The sequence below is a fragment of the Penicillium cataractarum genome (genome assembly GCF_028827025.1).
Source record: "Penicillium cataractarum strain IBT 29864 chromosome Unknown utg000007l, whole genome shotgun sequence".
Taxonomy (NCBI): Eukaryota; Fungi; Ascomycota; class Eurotiomycetes; order Eurotiales; family Aspergillaceae; genus Penicillium; species Penicillium cataractarum.
The window spans coordinates 664,092-686,353 of NW_026622743.1; the positions used below are offsets into that span (position 1 = coordinate 664,092).

General features: G+C 48.8%; 8 protein-coding genes across 8 annotated transcripts; 5 read left to right on the forward strand and 3 right to left on the reverse strand.

Annotated features, from left to right (window-relative positions):
- Positions 1-409: 409 nt before the first annotated feature.
- Positions 410-1,802, forward strand: N7496_007878 (aminotransferase class I/II-fold pyridoxal phosphate-dependent enzyme; the record flags this gene model as incomplete). Its single annotated transcript, XM_056700797.1, has 3 exons — positions 410-1,211; positions 1,270-1,412; positions 1,473-1,802. 3 exons carry the CDS (start codon positions 410-412, stop codon positions 1,800-1,802), a joined length of 1,275 nt encoding a protein of 424 aa, XP_056552860.1.
- Positions 1,803-3,180: 1,378 nt separating this feature from the next.
- N7496_007879 (carbonic anhydrase family protein) lies at positions 3,181-4,075 on the forward strand (the record flags this gene model as incomplete). Its single annotated transcript, XM_056700798.1, has 2 exons — positions 3,181-3,628; positions 3,705-4,075. The coding sequence occupies 2 exons, from the start codon at positions 3,181-3,183 to the stop codon at positions 4,073-4,075; spliced, it is 819 nt and encodes a 272-aa protein (XP_056552861.1).
- A 1,522-nt stretch (positions 4,076-5,597) lies between these two features.
- N7496_007880 (uncharacterized protein) lies at positions 5,598-6,360 on the forward strand (the record flags this gene model as incomplete). The annotated part of the gene is made up of 2 exons (XM_056700799.1): positions 5,598-5,689; positions 5,745-6,360. 2 exons carry the CDS (start codon positions 5,598-5,600, stop codon positions 6,358-6,360), a joined length of 708 nt encoding a protein of 235 aa, XP_056552862.1.
- An 885-nt stretch (positions 6,361-7,245) lies between these two features.
- On the forward strand, positions 7,246-8,808 carry N7496_007881 (uncharacterized protein; the record flags this gene model as incomplete). Its single annotated transcript, XM_056700800.1, has 4 exons — positions 7,246-7,384; positions 7,449-7,552; positions 7,620-8,498; positions 8,560-8,808. 4 exons carry the CDS (start codon positions 7,246-7,248, stop codon positions 8,806-8,808), a joined length of 1,371 nt encoding a protein of 456 aa, XP_056552863.1.
- Positions 8,809-9,063: 255 nt separating this feature from the next.
- Positions 9,064-12,516, reverse strand: N7496_007882 (cation-translocating P-type ATPase; the record flags this gene model as incomplete). The annotated part of the gene is made up of 4 exons (XM_056700801.1): positions 9,064-9,729; positions 9,796-11,863; positions 11,923-12,188; positions 12,259-12,516. 4 exons carry the CDS (start codon positions 12,514-12,516, stop codon positions 9,064-9,066), a joined length of 3,258 nt encoding a protein of 1,085 aa, XP_056552864.1.
- A 1,078-nt stretch (positions 12,517-13,594) lies between these two features.
- On the forward strand, positions 13,595-14,040 carry N7496_007883 (uncharacterized protein; the record flags this gene model as incomplete). Its single annotated transcript, XM_056700802.1, has 2 exons — positions 13,595-13,683; positions 13,800-14,040. The coding sequence occupies 2 exons, from the start codon at positions 13,595-13,597 to the stop codon at positions 14,038-14,040; spliced, it is 330 nt and encodes a 109-aa protein (XP_056552865.1).
- A 2,159-nt stretch (positions 14,041-16,199) lies between these two features.
- N7496_007884 (transient receptor potential ion channel family protein) lies at positions 16,200-18,364 on the reverse strand (the record flags this gene model as incomplete). Its single annotated transcript, XM_056700803.1, has 2 exons — positions 16,200-17,917; positions 17,998-18,364. 2 exons carry the CDS (start codon positions 18,362-18,364, stop codon positions 16,200-16,202), a joined length of 2,085 nt encoding a protein of 694 aa, XP_056552866.1.
- Positions 18,365-20,523: 2,159 nt separating this feature from the next.
- N7496_007885 (uncharacterized protein) lies at positions 20,524-21,987 on the reverse strand (the record flags this gene model as incomplete). Its single annotated transcript, XM_056700804.1, has 1 exon — positions 20,524-21,987. The coding sequence occupies one exon, from the start codon at positions 21,985-21,987 to the stop codon at positions 20,524-20,526; it is 1,464 nt and encodes a 487-aa protein (XP_056552867.1).
- Positions 21,988-22,262: the final 275 nt, after the last annotated feature.

The following is a 22,262-nucleotide window of genomic DNA, read 5'->3' on the forward strand; positions in this document are numbered from 1 at the left end:
GCTCCACCTTCTTCAACTTCTCCCTTCACCGAACTTCACCGAGGTTGAATTTCCCGTTGAAAAAGAGTTGAGGGCCCCCAACCAGGTGCAGAATGACTCAGGGTCGGTCGGGGTTGATGTCAATTTGTCTCGTTAACTACCAGAAAAGCTGATTGATTCCGACAATTGCATACAACCGACCTCGACGTGCTGCTTCCCCTTACGTGTTCTCGATCCTCAGCCCCGGATTCGTCCGCGGTCCGCTCAGACACTAAGAGCTTTCAAGTGCGGATCATTTTGATCGTGCCTTATCTTTGACAGGAACACCCGTGACTAACCGATCGTGCATGATCGCCTCTTCAATCCAAATTGTTTCATACAACTGTTTGAAGCCAACCAGAAAGCCAGTCTACTTCTCCCCAGCCTCCTAATGGATTCTCGATCGCGCACGGTGACAGGCGCGTCATCATCAAAGCCCAAGACTCTTGTTGACACCCTAACGAGCGCTCTCGTCAATCGGGAAGCGAAATCGGCCCGCCGGAGACTCACAGTTTTGCCTCGGACAGCGGCTGATTTCTCTTCCAATGACTTCCTCTCCCTGTCAACCTCACCGGCCTTCAGGAACCGCTACTTGGCCCATCTGAATGGGACTCCAGAGTCATTTCCTTTTGCCAGCGGCGGGTCTCGATTACTAGATGGAAACTCCGCTTACGCTGAGGATCTAGAGCGCTTTGTGGCCGATTTTCACGATGCTCCGACAGCACTTCTTTTCAATTCTGGTTATGATGCCAATGTAGGAGTTATGTCCAGTATTCCCCAACCCGGGGATCTCATTTTGTACGATGAGCTGGTCCATGCAAGTGCCCGTGAAGGCATGCGGCTCTCCCGGGCAACAGCAAGAAAGATGTTTACGCATAGCTCACCAGCTGCACTAAGAGATGTTTTGGCTGCTGAGATCAAGAAGGATGCTAGTATTACAAATGGCTCTCGCAATGTCCTTATAGTCGTTGAGTCGCTTTACAGCATGGATGGTGACGTGGCTCCTATCAAGGAATTTATCCAAGTCGTGGATGAGTTACTTCCATGTAACAATGGTTATTTCATTGTCGATGAGGCACACGCAACTGGTGTCTTCGGACCACGAGGTGCTGGTGTGGTGCAGCATCTTGGCGTCCAGGATCGAATGTTTATTCGAGTGCATACTTTTGGAAAAGCACTTGCGAGTCACGGAGGTATGTATCCTCCATGATGAATCTGCTCGTTGAAAATCACTGACAGTGTCCTTCATAGCCATGGTGCTCTGCGGTCCTGAGACAAGAGATTATCTGATCAACTACGCTCGCAGCCTTATTTATACCACTGCTCTGGGCTTTCCTTTCCTCGCATCTATTCGTACCGCCTATGAGCTCCTAGCTTCAGGAGAAACCGAATCAGTATGTCACCCTGCCCATTTCCAAAAGCCTTGGGCCTTCTTAGCTCACAGATGATCATAGTTACGAACTCGAGTCCAAGAATTGATTAAACATCTCCACCAGCGCCTGGGCGGTCTTCAAATAAACCAATCGGTCGTGTTTGAAGTTGATCATTTCCCCACATCCCCCATTTTCTCATTGCGCACATCACAGCCGCGCCGATTGGCAAGTGCGTGCCAAGATACTGGCTACATTGTCCGTGCCATCATGCCGCCTACTATCCCCGAGGGCAGTGAACGAGTACGAGTCTGCTTGCATGCAGGTAACACAGAGGAGGAAATCGACGGCTTGGTGCGAACCATCCAATCATGGCTAGATGGAAGTTCAGCGCACAGGGAGGCGAAACTATGATCGGTCCAAACGACCTTTTCGTTATCCATAAAAGTGATAGATTCATTCACCATGTAAGACTTCTTCGGTGATAGTGCTATCCATTTGGCTCGAAGTACATACTAGGGGGCTCTCTTCACCCACTCTAGACTTGAGACGCTTAAGACCGTCTTGAAACCTCAATACCTTGTCGATCCCTGCTTATTTTCGGGGACCTTTAGACAGATAATTCGGTAATTTCCCACGAGCAGGGCGTGGCATTATGGTAATAGAGATTCTTTGATGCTCCAAAACAAACCCCAGTGGCCCAGAGTTTCCCAATCGAGTGACTCCCGGAGCCTCCGAATCGGACCCAACAATCTGGTCAACCCCATCCATTAGCGGCACTTGGTCCACAGCACTCCCCCAATCCTCGCTTTTTCTCTAGATGAAGTTCTCAGCACGCCACTGGCGAGTTGGGTGGGTCTTAATTGGAGAGCTTGATTGTGGAGTACAGCGGGAAATTGTATGCCGAGGACTACTGTGGGTATGAAGGGACCTCATAATGCCTATGCTCAGTAAACACTTGAACGACTAAAAACAGATTCCAACGAAAAGTAGCACCTACTGGGCAAGAGAGTTGTCATGGTTTATCCAGCATGTTCACTTATCCTCAAAACTCCCATGAGCCCATCAATACAAATCTAAGTATCAGTATTTGACTCCGTGGGATGTGGGCTCTTTTTCCCCCTCCTTGAGCTAGATTCATTCTCAGTTTAACCTCACAGAGACCGAGATCCTCCGGCAAGCCCTATTTATGAACTAAATACCAATCTAGATAAGTCAGAGGAGTCATCTAGCATAGGCCTCCTCTTCGAGTTCGTATTGGAAGAGAGAGGCTGTACTAATTATGACGATCGGAGCCGAGACCCCGCTAAGTGGGGAGTGAATTGCCGTGCAGGAACTGGAAAGTAGCCTCCATGGCGTGAAGGAGGACTTCTTCCAGAAATCTTCATGTGGAGAAAGTACAAGACAAAGGATTGTCCAATGTATTATCCCGCTTTCATCTTTTACTGGATAATGGTCCACTCCCGATAGCCCTGGTCTGTCGATCTTTTGCTTGAACCATGAGGTATGGATCCATGGCCTTTCGCTTCACCAGTTCTACCACCCGGTGATGCCGAGTTATACCAGGCGAAGAGATATCTCCATTACGGATAATTTTTGCAACGAGCCATTCCCGTCTGGTTTTTATGAGTAATGCGGCACTCGGTCTAGCAGTAGTCTGTATTTTTCATGCTAATAGATAGGGTCTAATTGAAAAATGATGTGAAGTATAAAGACCCAGGCTTTCCCTCGCCCTGCCTCTATTGAGTAGAAAATTCATCTCTTCCGGCATTTTTCCTGAAATACAGTCACAATGAAGGTCACCGCTGCCATTCTTCCCCTCATTGCCTCGGCCACTGCGTCGTGCCTTCATGGTACCTCGTTGCTGCCCCGTTCCGCGGATGGCACCGTTGACATCAACTCGTTCAACTACACCAACACTGGTGGTCCTTTGACCTGGTACGGTCTCGATGCAAAGAACTCTGCCTGCTCCGAGGGCAAGCACCAGTCTCCCATCGACATTGTCACCAAGGACATTGACTATGCCGCCGCCAACTCAGTTCGCTTCAATGTCCCCAGCACTGACAACGCCAAGTTTGAGAACCTAGGCTCCGGTCTCGAGGTTGTTCTGACCAACGGTACCCTCGTTGCTGGCAACAGCACTTACAAGCTTGCTCAATTCCACTCCCACACTCCTTCTGAGCACCGTATCAATGAGGAGTATTACCCCATGGAGGTTCACTTCGTCTTTGAGAACTCTAGTAAGTTGCCACTGCTATCACTCCGTCAATCAGATCTACCTATACTTTTGTAAGGAAAATACTAATGATTGAAAAGACAATGCCATTGCTGTTGTTGGCTTTGTCTTCGAACTGTCCCAGTTCGGTTACTCTACTCCCCTCTTCGACTCCGTCTTCGCCCACATTGACGACATTGCCACCCCTGGCACATACACCAAGACTGGCCACCTCGATTTCACTGCCCTGACTGCTCATCTGAAGTCCCACGGTATTTACCAGTACACTGGCTCCCTCACTACTCCTCCCTGCTCGGAGAATGTTGCCTGGTTCCTCAGCACTGAGCCTCTCCCCCTGAACGTCCAGAGCTACAACGCGGCCAAGCACGTTCTGAAGTTCAACGCCCGCTACACCCAGAACGCCCTCGGCCAGGACAACCTCCTTGAGGTTGCCGCCAGTGAGCTTAACTAAGTTTGATTATTGAAGAAGACTGTTATTGCGGAAAGGTTCGAGGAGAAAATCAAGTCTGGAAACTCCGTGGATTGCCGTGATCGGACTTGTAATGAAGGTGGATGCAACAATAGTCGGGATTCACATATTCGTATAGACTGCACAAATTATATACTGTAAATAATACATAATAACAGGGGAACGCAGCAATTTGCGCCCTACACATTTCATCTCCGTCGTTCGTCCCATCCCCCGAAGTCGATCTTTGTCCCGATAGAGAATAGGGCGCCATATGTATGTACCATGTGGATGGCATGGTACAACTGGACGAATCAGCGTTCCATCATAAACAGGGAATTTCACTCATTCCAATCCACGTTGACATTCTCCCCACAATGGGATGAGCCCTACCTTGGCATGGCGTAAAGAAAATGGCTTGATGGAGACAAGACTCGCGAAGCCCACGCTAGCGCACGATCCAAGATGGGAAAAGTGGAGCCGAATCGCGATCTCGGAGAACTTTTCAGCTGAGCCTTGAGCCCCTGAGAATGGAGAGTACCGGAGCCATGTACGCCCTAAACACAAAGTTCCGGCCTTTGAGATGTGCGATGAGTACCCTCGCAGAATCAAAATGTCAAGGCTGGGCACGGACTTGAGACATATAGTTAGATGTACCCTATGGCGAAAACGGAAAACCAGCTTGTTGCCCCCTTAGTTATCTGGCTTGAACAAAAATTTCGACAAATTCTCAGCTGCAAAGTTCAAAATAAGCCAGTCGATTGGGTCATGGAAATTTGGTCAAAAAGGGCTGCCCCACGCCTTGTTGATCATATCTCGAAAGGCACGAAGTAGTGCGTCGCCCTTTTCCTCTTACGAAAAGCGATAATCAGACTAGCTGCCCGTGTTCTCTTTCTATGTAATCCGTCCTGAGTGCATTGATCAGCAACACTCTAACTTGTTGAACCATTATGTTACCTTGTACATAGGGGGACACGGTACTCTAGAATGGAACCGAACCGCGAAACGTATTTCGCGTAACTAATGTTGCCACGGGATCAGGAGAGAGTAAATTCTTTGAAACTATGCAATTTCTTGGGGAGATTCTTATTTCACAAACTATGCGTTTCACAGAACAATCTCAAGTCTACAACGCTCGAGGCGGGGCTATCTTCAGTGGCAATATTATAGCAACCGCGACGTCAATATCAGTAAAAGCCTCCGCCGTCTATAACACCTGGTTCTGAACTCTAACCTATCAAACCCACCAGCTCATATCAACACAATTCGACCAATAGCTCATTCTCTTTACACATCTCTATTTAGTTCATCTAAGCTATTCAGTCAAATTCGAAACGAGCTTGGCCTTTTGTTATCTGCCCTCAACGTGACCTAGGAACACACTCAAAAGGCCCATGCGGAAAGTACCTATTTTACAGATCTAAAAGACGCGTTGAACAATTGCAATGAAGTTCTACGTGATCTATTAAAGTTAAAAGATCACTTCGATACCGTCGGTCCTTGAACTCAGGCCACCTGGGAAATAATGGGCTGGGCTGGAGTTGAATTAGCAGACATCAGATCAAAGCTCTCGGTATACATTAACGTGCTAAATGTGCTAAACATTCAGATGATACGGTAGGCTCTACGAATATCATGCATTAGGAGGTTCTAATGACTGATCCCTGATTAGACCTTCGCAGGATAATGTGGAGCGGATGCTGAAAGCTTTCATGAATGAGATCCGTAGTGGCAGACGTGAATCGTCGGCTCTCTCGATTGTCTCTACTGGATCGCTTTCAGCAAATGAGAAAGAAGAATGGAGACAACTTCGCAAGGAGCTACAAAGTATCGGTATTCCAGCAGAGACATTTTCCTTGAACCGTGACTTCATTCACACCACCTTACGTGCATTGTCACAGGGCGAGTTTGAAAATCTCGTTGACCTACCAACAATGGACGAAGCTTCTACACCGGGCACTTTTTTCAGCCCTGCCCCCAACACCCCTAAAATCTCCTCCGCCTACCCGAAGTCATCGCAGGATGAGTGCCAGTCGTCCAGGGGTCCTATTCCCCCTATGAAACCTATCTCTTTCCCCTGGCATAACGACGATGGACCGTTTAATCGTGCCATCTCCGGGTATCGTGAAGGATTTTTAGCTGGACACTCATATCCCCGCCATTGGACCGGAGTCAACTCTGGAGTCAGCAAGCCAGCCAATTTATCCTTATCGACCACGAAGACGCGGTGCCGCGCAAATATTGAAAAGCTGTGGGACGAATGGCTTTATGAATACGGCCTCAACTGATACTTATTTTTCGAAAAGACCCGGTACCCAGCCAGCAGGTGATATCCGCTTCCACTTCGAGCATTCGCGTGAAGTCTGATTAAAACGTATATCGAGGAATAGCCCTGGTCAATCACTTGGCAACTGTTTTCGAGATGGGTGGAGAAAGTAACGCGGGAAAAGGGCTTCCGTATTTGAACTCGAGTCATTGAATTGGACCTGCAACACGATATACCTGTTTTATTCTGTAAAGTGGTAGCATCCGAAATAGCCTATGAATAGTGCTCGATAGGTAGGGTACCTCTTCGGTATTGCAAGATAGCGGACGGAAATTTCGGTGCCTTACCAATAAGGTGTCCAGTGGGGTTCTAGAGGTCAAACCTTATAGGGAGTCGGAACAAAGTGCGACCTCCATCACTTACTCCAGTTTGTCCTTTTGAGATGTGAACACACTCACTTTCCACTCATTGGATCTTGGGGGGTCTAGTAGTTATTTTCCCTAAAAGAAGTAAAGTTGATCTTGGAAGGTTGGCAGATCGGTGTGTTAACCTGAGAGGCCACCCGCAGAGTTGTCCTAGATAGGGGACAAGAAATATATATCGAGAAAGTGTCTGGTGGACTTCGATGTATCCGTCGAGAAAGTTGATAGAATGTGCAAAATAACTACATGGAGTGTCTAGGCTATTTCAGCCATTGAAAATGTCAAGTATACTCCGTACAGCAGACGCAGGGTCCAGGGAACGAGATCTAAGATCGAGTGGTCCTCGGGTCGAGAACCGTGGGGCCTCAAAATGGCCAAGATCGCCAAGCTCGCCAAGCTTGGGCATCGTTATTCTTTGTGCTTATCTCTCATCCCTTGTGACCCCTTAACCTTGAATGTACTGACATCCATAGCCCTCGCGCATCATGTCTGGACCCTCGGGAGTAGGCATTGAGTGCCACGACCTCCAGTCAAACCCCCGCTTTCTCTTCCGCCAGCCACGGGCGCTGCAGTGGTTCGAGAACGGGAGGCTGGTGAAGCGCTCGGAGGATGAACGACAAGCAGGTAAGAGAATCGCGGTCACATAGCGTCTAATGGCACGTCAGTAACTCATATATTCTCTCCGTAGGTCGATTCGAGCTGTTCCTCGACTTGCTGTATGTTGCGATCCTATCGAACTTTGCGGATACCCTGGTGGAAGATATCTCCGGTGCGAAGCTTGTCAAGTACATTGTGAGCAGCAATTGCACGAATTGGGATCTACAAAAGGCGTGATTCTAATTGATTATCCCTTCTACAGCTAATTTTATCGCCGTCATGGCATGTGTGGAGCGACCTGCGCGAACTCATGAACTCGTTCTACAACGATGACCTCTTCCAACGAGTGCTCATCCTGTGGGTCATGGCTACTCTGGTCATCTACGGTAACAACGCTCCCCTCGTCGACGAAGACATTGGCGCAATGCGCTCTGCGGTCGGAGCTTATATGGTCGCTCGGATAACATGCAACCTCGCCCATCTATACTATTCGTTTGCGAGCTATCATCATCGTGCCCAGCAGCGGCTCTGGGTGGGGCTCTCCACTCTCTGTCTCTGCATCTATATTCCACTATACTTCGAGTCGGTCTCTATTCGCAGCAAAATTGCGACCGCAGCTGTTGCCATTTTTATGGAAGAGTGTACGTGGATTTTCTGCTATTGCCCAGCTGCGAAGAAGCTTCTTCGCGCGACATACACCACCGCCGTGGATATCAACCACGAAGTGGACCGATACGCAGCGTTCTACATTATCGCCCTGGGCGAGTTTTTGTACCTGATTATCGTTGGATCCCATGCCGCGATCGGCCTGAATGATCGCCTTCTGCGTGCGATCTGGACCCTGATTATTGCCTTCTGTCTGAATTGGCTGTATGTCCATAACGACGGTTCCGTTCAGAACGACCATCCTTTGCGACACAGCATCTACACGGCCTTTGCATTTGCCTTGATTCACCTCCCGCTTATTGCTAGTCTGCTAGCTGGTGGTCACGTTGCTGCGGCATCAGTGGCCGAGCACGAATTTGAAGAGCCCCAGCGATGGCTACTATGCGCAGGTCTTGGTGTTGGAATGATCTGCCTGTATATCTTTGCATTAATGCACGGATCAAAAGATGAGCGTGGGACCCTGATCCTGGATAAGGTATGTAAACTCGCTGTACCGGTAATCTGTTTGTTGGATTACTGACCGATGGTTCCTCTAGCCCCTCCGCTTGATCATGCGACCTGTCACTGGTATCATTATGATTCTCTTGCCTCTTGCCAGACATCTCGGTGCCACCTCGATTCTATCTATTATCATGGCCCTTATCGTTTTCTGCACTCTTTGGGAAACCATCGCGTCATTGCGGAAGGGAGCTTGCTTCTGGGAACGATGGGAAGATACCCAGTACCCCGAGAAGACCCTGATTAGGGGCGATACTGCAAAGCATGAAGAGGCCTCTGGACCTTAGACGACCCGAATATTACCCGAAACGAAACGATCGCTTCATCATGACTCCTCCTCACACCTGGCGAACTGACCATTTAATAATTTCCCCTTTTGCAGGAGAAGGTATCTACTAATCACAAAGTTCATGAAAATAATAATCATTTCAAGTGGATGTTCTAATTGGAAAACAAAATCCAAGAAATCCAAGCGCGATATCTGTCTATATGAATCATACATGCACTTCATGCACAAAATATCAAACGTCCTTCATCTTACTTCAAACCATTGACTTCTCAACCTTCTCATCTCCAGTAGCCTGCGTTTCAGACCGGTCCATAGTGGTATACCGACTGAAGTCCCTCAGCCCACGACGGTCCCCATGCGGAATATCATCACCCTTCTTCTCTTGCATGAACTCCTGACGGCGGAAATAAGCACGCTTGCACCACTTCCAGAACTCAATTCCAGCGAAGAAAAGCACGGTTTCAACAAACACGATACCCCATTCCCACGAGATGGCCGAGTGCTTGAAAACACTGTGATTGATGACTGGGATGTAGATGATAGGGAAGGCAAGTACAAAGCCAGCCATGATTCCCCAGAAGAGGAACTGGTTGTTCCAAATATCGTGCATCCATTGGGTAAAGTAGCGCTTGGAATCGGGCTTCATCCGGAAGAAACTGCGGCGCAGGTTCATCATCTCCCATGCGAGGAAGAGGGCGAACCAGGTCATGCAGGTGAATGTCGTTGCACGGGCGCGGAAGACAGTGTCACAGGTGTAGGGCTTGTTTGGGTCGTTGTATTGTGTGTTACAACCCATTGCGAGGTTACCATCGCCCCAGCGGAACATGACGAGGGCGAAGGCTGATAGACAGAGGGCTGCCATCCAAACGCCATAGACAAGGGTGTCGACGATGATTTCCCAGGTGAAGATACCTTGTTTCTATGAAAGACAGGTTAGTACGTAAAACAAAATCGCAGTGCTTGGGTCGAAACAGGATGAACATACGCTTTGGGGTGGTCGATCCATCACCTCCGGTGCCGCTGCCTCCATTCCGAGACCCATATCAGGCAGACCGGAGGTAATCATGATGATCCAGATGATTTCAACAGGGGAGATAGGGAAGACAGATTGATTACTGTCATCCTTGAATGCAAGGCCGATGAGCAGAGTCAGTGCTAATGCGACATTTTCAGCCAGCAAGTGTAGCACAAATTTCTGAATGTTGTCGAAGATTCGGCGTCCTTCTTCAATTCCATTAATGATGGAAGCAAAGTTGTCATCAGTCAAGACAAGCTCCGAAGCATCCTTGGCAACGTCAGATCCATTCTGACCCATTGCGATACCAACATCGGCTCTCTTGAGCGATGGCGAGTCGTTGACTCCGTCACCTGTCATGGCGACGTAGCGACCGCGACGATGCAATGCCTCGATCATGCGAACTTTGGTATTCGGTGCACATCGAGCGATGACGAGCGGCAATGTGGGGAGATTGTCGATTTCATCTTCGGTCAACTTGTCGAATTCTCCGGCCGTCATGACCATCGCATCCGCAACGTCCTTTGCGATCATGTCCATGTTTGATGGAATGATACCAACCTGAGCAGCAATTGCCCGAGCAGTCCCAGGATGATCACCAGTAACCATGTGAACGGAGATACCGGCCTTGTAACATTGGCTGATTGCACCAGCAGTCTCGGGTCGAGGAGGATCATAGAGACCGATCAATCCGTAAAAGACCAGGTCTTTCTCAATTTCCTCACGAGGAAGAGGCTCATCATTGCCAGCGTTGCCAGGGATATGTTCTCTTCCAGCCAGACAAAGAACTCGCAGGCCCTCCTTTGCGAGAGCCTCCATGTTCTGCAAAATCTCGTCGCGAATATCCTCATCCAGAGGCACTGAAGCACCATCTTTCCAGGTGATAGACGTGCAGGAATCGATGACTCGCTCAACAGCACCCTTGGTGAAGACCATTTGGGGGAGCTTTTCCGAGCCTTCATTGCGTTTCGCAAAGACGACAGACATCTTCTTCACGCTCGAGTCGAAAGGATACTCAGCCTTCTGGATCCATATAGGCTTCTCACCTTTAGTCCAACGATCGGCACCCCAGTTGAAACGTGAAGCAAAGACTTGGATGGCGATATCGGTAGGCTCACCGCGAGCCTGCCACTCATTGTTCGTGTCCTTGTGTAGACGGGCTAGGTTCGCCATAGCAGCAACATTGAGGAAGGATTCCAGAAGCTCGTTATCCTTCAACAGCTCTTCAGGTGCGGTTGCTTCACCGGCCGACTCAGAGTTCAGCTTGAGTGGAGGTTCTTGGACAAGGCTCAAATCACCCTCATGTGGGTTCAAAGGATCATTTGATGATCCAACTGAGTAGGTTCCCATAGATGGAATCCAAGCTCTCTTGGCAACCATTCGACCCTGAGTCAAAGTGCCGGTCTTGTCCGAACAGATATTGGTCACAGCGCCCAGGGCCTCCAGGGAGTCCAATTTGCGGACAATGACGTGCCTCTTCACCATTTGCTTTGTACCAACAGCCATCGTGATTGTGAGAACGACGACCAGACAAGCTGGAATCATAGCAAGGCCCGTGGCCACGGCGTAAATTATGACCTCGTTATCTCCACGCCAGTTATTGGAGCCTGCTACGACAATTGCGAAGATGACGGCAATGCCGAACAGGAGCAGTGCGAGCTTGGACAACTTGCGCTGCAGGGGAGTCCCGACGTTGATTCCCAAGAATCTCCCAATGGCATCGGTGGTAGTCAAAGTCCAGGCCTGGATGTACCAACGCTTCTTGGTTTCACCCTCTGGTCCACGCTTGACCGGGCGACGCTTCGAATCGCCTCCTCGGAGAGCAGCAGCGATGGCTCCAATCTCAGTTCGCATCCCGGTTCCTACCACAACACCTCGAGCGCGTCCGCGAGTAACGGTAGATGAGCTGTAGGCGATGTTCAGTCGGTCTCCAGGACCCGTATCCGTTTCAAAGACTGCGTCTGCTTCTTTCTGAACAGGGAGAGATTCGCCGGTCAAAAGAGCCTCGTCGGTTTCAAAGTTGAATGCCTCGGTCAATCTATCATTTCTCTATTTAGCCGAGTATCTTTCCAAGAGAACTCGTAAAGAATCACGTACCTCAAATCTGCGGGCACAGTATCTCCAACTTTCAATTCGACCATATCACCGGGAATAATTTCGTTGGCAGGGATAGTAGCGGTTTTGCCGTCGCGAGTCACAACTCCAGTGGGGGAGCTCAGGTTTCGCAGAGAGTCCATGGTCTTTTCGGCGGCAAAGTCCTGGTAGACACCCACGACTATGTTGAGCAAAATGACGGCTGTAATAAAGCCGCCCTCGATCCATGAGCGAATGCCGAAGCTAACTGCCATGGCAATAATAAGCACCTGCCGGGAGAAAATATGGGTTAGCCTGTTTCTTTTGCCTCGCCGGTGACGGTTTTTCTGAATCACTTACAAGCATCATTGCATTCGCAACTTGGCGAATGAAAATCTTGGCAATTGAGACGCCTTCGTCTCCTTCCAGGATGTTTTGTCCATATTTTTCAAGGCGCTGCTGGACCTCTGCAGAGGGCAGGCCATCGTCTGAGTTTGTACCTAGCTCACGGATAACAGCATCAAAGGAGAGGCTATGAGCCGGCTGGGACAGATAAGACTGTGAAGTAGCATCATTGGAAGACTGGGAGCCCTTAGTCTGGGCTCTCTCCCGAGACATCACGCGTATCTAGGGAAGTAGGTCTATTGGGGTATGTAGAGCGAGGTGAGGAAGGGAGTGGGTAGAGTGTGAGGGGGTAATGTCGTCCTTGAAAGAAACCTCTTCTAAGGTGGTTTCATATAGAAGGTGTCCAGAATGGTGTGAGAGTCCATGCACGGGTCAAAAGAACGATTCCTATTGCCCGCGATGTAAAAGAGAATCTTGACTCCATGAAAGTTTCTTTGGTCCTCTTGACTTTAAAGTACACGTAGTTCCAAAAGCCTATCTTTCTTCTTTCCCCTCTTTCCCAGCCAAGGGCCTAGCCCGATATAAATAATTCTCCGGGTGGACTTGATGGCAAATTCCGCCGTGATGCAACCGGTTCTGGGGGTCTCTATCCCGACACTCCGATATCATCCAGATTCGGAGTCTGGGGATACCCAACCCCATTGACCAATCGTTATCATGAACCACGCGTCGGCATCGAGCGGGCCTTCTTGGCGCTGTACCTGCGACCCCAACCGAGGCGAGAATGACGCACACGACTGGTCTCGGCATTGGCTCGGCCGGGAGCCGCCACCGCGCAGTGATTGGTGTCGGCGCGGAATGCCAAGCGCGGAAATCTGGGCATTTTCTGGGCATCCTTCCGCGCGACACCTCCAACGCCCGGCGATAATGTGTCATCCTTGGCTCATCTTGGATTATTCTTGGCAGTCTGTATTCTCCGAGGCTCGAGAGCCCACCACGCAGTTCAAATCTGCCCAACTATCCGGGCTCGACCCCCCTAGTTTAGACTTCGTGAAAAACAATTTACTACTACTGTAGTTCTTTGGTGGCGAACTATCGAAAATCGCAACGCAAACGCAAAGTCGACCTTAGTCCTTTCAGATCGCTGCCTTCCTATTTCTAACTCGAGGTGAAATGTACTTTATCTAACATTTCCCGCCTAATCCGATCGAGGACGCACTATCAACTGGCCCAACCCCTCTATCTACGATAATACTCGCTTCTATTGGGCCACTTCCACTTGTCGTGCTCGTATTCGCAATTCATTTCGCCTTGCGTGGAACCGGGCACCGGATTCCATGCTCCCCCGCTTATGACGGGCGAGACTCTACCTCAGGGTGAGGTGATCGGGATCGTGATTGGGGCTATAGTGCTGTTCTCGATCATCAGCATTGTGCCAATGTAAGTTCATAAACTGTGCACGGACACTCCTTGGCCTTGCCCCACCCCATGTGGGCGAACAGTCTGGAAGCCTTGTGCGGGCGGTTATTATTAACATCCTGTTTCTCTGTGATTAGCATGATCATGTGGTATCACCGACGCCATGCTGCCGCTAGAACTACAAACGAGGTCCACGACCTCACATCACCGATGCATCAGGCCTCGGTGGAGCAATGGCTAGAGGAGCAGAATACCCCCAGAGATATTCAACGATACACCCACGAAACTTGGTACGTTATCAACCTGTTTCATTTCCTTGCAACTTGCTCCATGTACGTGGACCCAACCCACGTTGGCAACATCATGTCTTGGCTGTGAGCCCCAGATGATGTGATGCGGGGAATGCCCAGGGCTGGGCCATGGATCAACTTGCCTTACAAGGCCCAGTCAATGTTTTTGTTACCCAATTCCTCTTCTGGGCAAACCTGGGCATCGGGATTCCCACCCGTTCTTGGCAGACACGGTCACTACCATGGCCAGGCCAGTGTTCCTGAACCAGGCCTTGCTATCTTGGCCAGCAGGGTCTTATCAGCAAGATTATCTCTTGGGAGCCCCAAACTTGCATTTTTATTTGTAAAAGAATACGCTAACTTGCCTCGCAGCCCGATCTGTCTCTCCTCATTATCATCATCCCCATATCTTGTCTTTCCAGAGCCGGCTCGATTACCCCGCGGTCAACGCAGACCTACTGGCTGCAGCCCGCTCGAAAGTTCATATTCTGACACGAAGGATTCCAGAAGGAATAGCGGGATTCTTGTTCTAAATCGATGTCATCATGCTTTTCACACAGCTTGTCTGGCCTCCTGGTTCGAGTACCGGCGATACAGGTGCCCTATCTGCCAGGCCTCATACTCTCCGACAGATACTGCACCGCAATGATATCGTGATTTCTGATCTTTGAGTAATGGAGGTTCTGTTTACCAAAATCAAGATATCAATATTCTATAGTATCAATAAATTATGTGGGGCTGACCTAGACGAAGCCATAATACATACATCCAAGTTGACTTCGGGATATTGATCATGCCACCCGACTTTAACTGAACTATTTTCAAGAGACTGTTTTGATCATTCTTGTTCAAACGCGTATCAACCGTCATCATTCTTATGGTTCAACAAACCGATCATTACAATATTGCGTCGGTAGTCAAACCCTATCTATGCTTAGAATAATTACTTTGTCCAGACGGACATCAAATTCGCGGATAGGAGGCCCCGCGCAATTCGCACTTGAGACCTTTTTGGGTTTGGGGCATGTTTTCTTCTGGTTTCCGCCTCAAAAGATACAGTACGTTGCGAAACTGGTGCAACCACTATACTCTTCGATCAACTTTACTGTCTCTTACGCCAAGAAACACTAGTCTATATTGGGAGTTCTTCCGGAAGTTGCACCTGTATTCCTTCATACGTATATTACCTGTAATTTAAGGCATGTATTCGTGTCAAGATATGTAGGATTGGTATAGACTAGTATGCATATGGACGAATGAGAACTATCGGAATCATACAGAGAAGGTTGATTGATTGAAGAAAGGAAAAGGACTCGAACGAATGGGAAAAGGGGCAGGTTGAGCTGTCCCATGGCGGTGTAACCAGGTATTCAAGTGACCATACCGATGGTCAAGGGTTACCCGCATATTACATACAAATACATAGGAAATCTGGGATGGAAGTGACCAATCCGAGGTCACTGTAATGAATCTCTCCACTTTTCCACGACAATTCGCTTGTACATTCCAATACATTTACACTATACCCCTCCTCCTAAGCAGTAGACACAGCACGCACGCGGACGGGTTTTCTACGCCTAAAATTAAAGTTACGAAGAGTATTATCGATCCATGCCGACTGATGCTGCCCGGCTGGTCATGAATGACCCAGCTCAAAGCAGCTCGACAATGACTCTGCAAAGGCAAAGCAGTGTGAATTTCACGGGAAACTGGAGTAAGCGGGTTCAGGTAGGAGTCAATATAAGGATGATTGGGAACATCATTTTCAACGAAAAGAGGAGGCTTTGCTTAGCTTACCTATAGTGCATCTCTGTCTCAGGTATCCCGAACGGGGTTTCACCCCGGGGGGTCTGGATACAGAAGAAAGTCTCGAAACGACAGGTGAAAGAGCCACACAGCCACTGCTTTATTGTCCGGTATCCTTAGCATGGAGCGTGGTGGATCTAGCCGAAGATGAATTATGATATCAAGTCTTGCAGACAGAGAACTAGGGGATTATATATTCGAAGACCTTGTGCGCAGCCAGAATCCGCTCCTTGACAATGAGTTGGCTATGCATGTTGAGAATATCATTGGAGTAAGAAAGTCAAAAGAAGACAATCCCTTCGTCCTGACTCGCCGCTGATTATATTTAGCTCCCAGTCGTGTTTCCAATGACCCCTATTTCAACCACAACAAGAAATGATCAGCCGATTAACAACAGCAATTCACAGTCATCTAAATCTAAGAGTGAGTTCTTCATTCACCTCACGAGTGACCGTGAGGTAAACGAGAAGATTGGCTCCCTGAGACTTCTGAGCCGGCTGGTATCAACGGCAAAGTGGGGTTTAACCCATTTTCATGAAAAGAGGATACTGGGAACCTATTCGTATTATCTTGAGAGTTCAACGTAGGCGTCGCTCGGCGAATATCATACCGGGACTCCGAGTCGCTCAGGGTCATATTCAGATCATGGGCTGACTGGGCGTGGTCTGATTCATCGATTTTCCAACAAGGTTTCAGGGGGCTCATGTTGCCTCTCGCAGCCTCCTCCAAAGGTAGCAGCTCGATAGCAAGTCTGTTTTCAAATATACTGGAGAGTCGATTATATCTAGGTGTCAGCGCCTTGAGTTTGATGACGTAATATAATCCAATTAGAAGCCAGATCAACAGTGCGAAAGTAAATGCCGCGTTGTAGAGGCACCACAACACACCCAAAATGCTCGTCATCATGGCTGGTTGATCGAATACATCGGAAAAAACGAGCAGAAATATTGCGCTGAGGAAATTGAGTGCTGCCGCAGTGATTCCAAATTTATTGGCGGCTTTATCAACGTATGGCCTTATGATAGTCATAGCAAGGAGCATTGATGCCTCTAAAACGAGAAGCATAATAGACTGTGCGATTGGATTTGACTGGGCAAATGCTGTGACTGCACCTTTGATGATGGTATAGGCCAAAAGCGGAATGACGAAGAAGTACGCCTCTGCGTGGTAGTTGGTGTATAAAAAGCCCCACTTAGTCAAGCATCTCGGATCAGAGTAGAGTGCGTAAGCTGGGCGCTCGTGCAGTGCTCGGGATGCAAGTGCGTGTTGAAAAACACTCAATGTCGCAAATCCTAGAACTGCAGTCATGCTCAGCCACATGGTGATGGCGAGGACGATCTCCGCTGCTGAATCTCTTTCGATCAGTTCCCAGAGACAAAGGACGCACATTTGGGGGAAGCCCAGAAGGACGATCCGGTAGAGAGTTCCTCGCATAGATATCCCCCGTCTGATGGTAGCGCCGGGTGTTTGTTCTAGCTTTTGCCTTCTTCCCTTGAGGGACGAAGACAAGACTAATTGCAGGAGAAAAGCGGCCAGAACAATACAAACGGTGACAAAGTAGAAAAAGAGGTATCCAGTCATGAAAATGTTAGTCTTTTCAATCGAGGCTCGGTAGCCCATACGCTCGATACCTCGGACAGTCTGTTCAGTTCCTCCGCTTGTTGTGTCGACTGACCTGCGCGCAAGCATCGTGAGATCTACCACCGCACGCTTGGCCATGAAAACAGATTTTTCAGTTGTGGTCAAGAGACTGGAAGGTGTGCCACCTGTGGCGCGTTGGTACCATGTACAAATGGTCTGCAAGGAGTTTACGCCGACGATGCCCATAGTCCACTGGAATATTGAAGTCCAGGATTGTACAATTGGAGGGAAATGGACTGAGCTCATTCCAGCGATGGCTTGGGTCTGCATAAACCCCAGAAAAAGCAAGATCCGTAAGTATATATAAGCGGCAATATCTGCATGTCCGAAGATTGAAATACCAACGCTTGCGACAAGCCCGAGTCCTGTGATTATCGCGAGCACCCAGGCCACGCTGGCTTGGTCAACACTTTTCCCATTAGACACGGCTGTTTGGAGACATGTGATTTGAGTGCCATCTTTAGTCACGAGATTGAGGCGAACGATAGCGTCTAGATCCGGAACATTATACGCAATACCTGCGAAAAGAAATAGCATGAGTCAGCGACGACTCTCGAGATAGCACCTGAGACTCAGTAATCGCGTTCATCATACTGACTTGGAATGTCTAAACTCCCTGTGATAGTAAATGAAATGTCTTGGATGCTCAGCTCGCTGAAAGACAATGGACACAGCCCCGAGAGATTGAAATCGCATGGATCAATGGTGTAGGTGAGGAACTTGTATCCGTACGCTAACACGTCGAGGTCGATGAGGAATTCCCCGGCGTACGATGTCGATCCATTAAAGCTAATCCGAATGCTTTCATTGCTAGGTGTATAGATTATGCTGAAGAAGTTGATTGCGACATTGGCGTCATTGGAACACGGGGTAAGGAAATCAGCCTGGAAGAGGTTTTCGGCGCCAACGAGCACCACAAAATAGAGAGTGCCGAGAGCCCCAAACACCGATCTCGAAAGCTTCATAATAGGAAAGCGACAGCAGCTCCTGGAAGAATATCGAAATGCGAATAGAAGGAGACGCCATCAAATAATTCCCCATATTGATCAAGGAAGTGGGTAACCCTTAAGTAGAAATCAGTTCTTTTCGAAGTCCAAAATATCCCCTTGGCATTTTGAAAACAGAGATATAGAGCCAGCTCATCCGGAGCTAATCAAGCGGAGCAAAACATGTTTCTCACTATCCAAATATAGTACACGGAGGATCGGAACACCGATTTACCGCTAAATCTTGAATCAATGTAGCTGCCTCCTCCGTACCACTGTAGGACTATTAGGTATAAGGTAGAGGTTTTGTGCTAGACCCAGAACTACAGCATATCGGCATGTCGGAACCCCGAAGTCCCGTCCGCTAAGCCTAAACGGGGAACAGGCAGCGCCCCGCAGCCACGCGCGGGCCAATAATGGGCCAATCACGGGCCGCAACGCCGCTAACCGGGGCCAACTATTGTGGCTCGTGAGGCCAGAATCCGAGCAAAGGTGAATAGTTAACGACCATAAATTTTACTCATCGGAATTAGCACTATCCGTCTAAGACGCACAACCCCGTAACTCTGAGTCTTATAACCAACGTGCACACCTAAAAACCTGAGAGCCTGAGAACCTGATACCTGGAATTGCCCGTCCTTCTCATTACATCGCCTCTCGCTCCCAGGCCATCGCCCAATTTATATCTGGATATCGAGACGGTCACTTTAGTTACTTAGGAATATTCCAATTTTGGTGAAATACTTGGCAGCAGACAGTTACATAAAACAAGAGTACCGATAAGGCGAATAGGCGGTAATGAAAGAATCGTGTAACTTCATGAAAAAAAGTAAACGCCTGTTTATATCCATAGGCTTTGGACTACAGCACCGGGCAAACCAGCTATTAGGTTTAGCACCGACCTCAAACAGCACCCTATTTGACTGTTGAACACCAAGAGGAAAATTGAATATTGCCAGCGGAAGCAACAAGTAAACAGTCTAATGCAACAGTCTAATGCAAAAGTCTAATGCAGGAGTTGATGGGCCGGTCATTTTGATGAAACTAAACGTGTTATTTAGCCGTTGACCGTCAACGGCGGAGTAAATGCCGTACATTTGGGAAAATTTCAACGTTTGCCGGGTTTCGCCAGGATAGTTTGAAGAGATGCAAGTTAAACGGTGGTTTGTGTTTGTGGTGCTTTTGGTAGAACCTCACATCTTGCTCATTTGAGTCAGCGGTCATGTGGAGTTGGGGGTCTACGAGATTACCCGAGAAGCGAAGGCGGACTCACGAAGCCTCCTGTCTCTTGGAGCTAACTAAAAGCAGCTAGCCTCGAGCCAACCTCTAATTTGATCGTTGGTTGAACGAATCGCGTGATATCATGGACAGACTGATGGAGGAGAGGCCAAGCCTTCAAGTTAAGCTTGTATAATAAGCTTTTGTCGGAAATAGACTTTGGAGATGACAAATATAGTGGTACTGTAGGTGAAGAAGAGATTTCTTAATCGTGGAGGGATTTACATTTGAAACAGCATACAGTGTGTCTATAAGCAAGTAATCAAAGTCACTGTTCACAAGATCTGGCGCCAAGCAAGACCCCCAGCCCGTCACTTGGATATAGGAGTGGCGGAGGGAAGTGTCAGGTTGCTAGGTTCTTGATGCAAAGCCTAGGCCTACGTTTGACGTGTTTGCATTCCCATTAAAAAATTTCGATCCCCTGGATCGACAATACAGTTAAGTGACAAGACACCGTATTTGACAAAGTAAATAGAAGTATTGAGAATGTTACAGGAATATTGATATTCCGGGGCTATTCCTAATATGCAATAGTATATCTTGGCGGTGAGTCAAAAGAATCACTCGAAGAGTGGAAGCGGTTGCGCCGGTTTCGCAACGTACTGTATGCTAGGGTCATGGACAAATGTTTACAGAAAATTCATCTTTGAATAGATACGGAGGTACTCAGCTCGGTACTGCTCATAGACCAAACGTGGGACGAACACGGGCAAGAAGGCCAAGCCTGGAAGACTCGGCATATGAATTCTGGTACGTAGGTTCACTAATTACATTATGATCTATATCCAAATAACCATCCGCTAGACGAGCCATGTATTAGGTTCTTTTTAATGCCTCGCCTTCAACGCGAAATAATCCAATTAGTTCTTCTCGGGCTCTCTGACCTGGTCATCCGAGATATCATCCTCCAAATCTTTATCCGACTTCTGGATTGTCATCACAGTGGGAATAGCCACCAGAAGACTACCGATGCTGAGACCCCAATTCATAGCGAACTGCTTCATCGGGCTGACCTTCTCTGCATTGATTCTCCACGCCATGGCACCACCAGCAGGCTTCAAGGCAGAGTATGCTCCAACGACAACGGCATTGACCACTGGGTCGCGCGAACGAGCTCCCATGATCCAGTAGCAGAATGCCTGCCAGAATGAATCATAAGCCCCATAGAAGAAGTACAGGAACATGGGACCCAGGAATTTGCTGCCATCCTTATAGTCGATATCCTGTTTGAACCCTAGAGCTAAGCGTTTATCATCCCAGACCTGGAATTGATATCCGCCGCCCCAGATTACCATTCCGGTAACAAAAAGGATTGCCCATCCGGTGATAGCACGAGCTCGGCGATTGAGAGTGTGAAGGTCGAGGATCAGCCCCATCAGAAGCCCACCGGCCATCTGAGCAATCCAGTAAAGCGCACCATTGAGGGAACGCGTGCGCAAGTTGAAAGTCAAGCCGTTCACGTCGTTCTGCTGGTAGGAATAAAAGACGTTCGCGTTGTAAAACATGGGGTAGAGACAAACGTTCCTCCAATCAAACACGATCCGAAGAACTTGGATCACAGTTGACTTCAGGTTCCCAAAGTTGAATGATTTTGATTCTTGCGCAATGCGATGACCGTGATATTTCTCGGAGAGACTCTCCGTCGAGCAGACCAAGACGGACAGCGCCCATCCAAACAGCATGATGACAATATAAGCAATATAGGTTGAATCGGTCACGGTGCCAGACTTGGAGTGGTAGTTCAGTCCAAAACTTGCGAGCGAACCAATCGTCGCGCCCAGATTGAAGATCACCCAGAAGACACCAATAGCTCGACCGCGTGTCTGATCATTGGTATAGGTCACCATAATAGTACCCTGGGCAACCCAGAAGAAGGCAGCTCCCAGACCCAACAGCGCACCAGAAGCAATCACGAAGGGTCCACCATCCTTCACTCGAATGGAGTTGAGCAGGGCTCCCGCGTACAAAGCATAAGTCCAGCCGCCAATAAGAAGCGAGAGACGTGGACCTAGGTATTTGTATAGAGTTCCGACCACCACGAGAGCCGCACCAGCTGTAGCGGCGTGAGTGGCGACGTTGGCGTTAGCAGACACCGTGGAGTCCACCTGGCCGGACCCGCCCATACCCGTCAGGGCATTATACATGCCCGGATTACAGAACGCAATGAACGAAATCAAAATAATCTGGAACCATGGGTCCCGACGGACCCTCGCGAAGATATTCTTTTGGTGGAGCGAGGAGGGTGGAGCGACATGATGGGCAGAGTTGTCGCCGACCGCGTCAGGAGAGGAGATATTCTCCTCAGCGGACTTGACAGTGGCCATATTAAGCTGAAGAGGACGAGGCTATGGTTCGCAAACTTGGCACTGACAGGCGCACGGCACCCGGTGGCTTAAATATTGCGGGAGGGCGTTGGTATTGACTGGTTCGCGATTGTCGTGACACGGCGAGTCGTCCCCGCAAAAGGAATGAAATTTCAGGGGCGGATCTCGTGGTGGGCGAGATCCGTCACAAATGCACACCACCGAGATCCAGCGCGGATATTCCGATCTATAATCTATAAAATATTCGACTGGGCTCATAGTCAAACGTCGCGAAA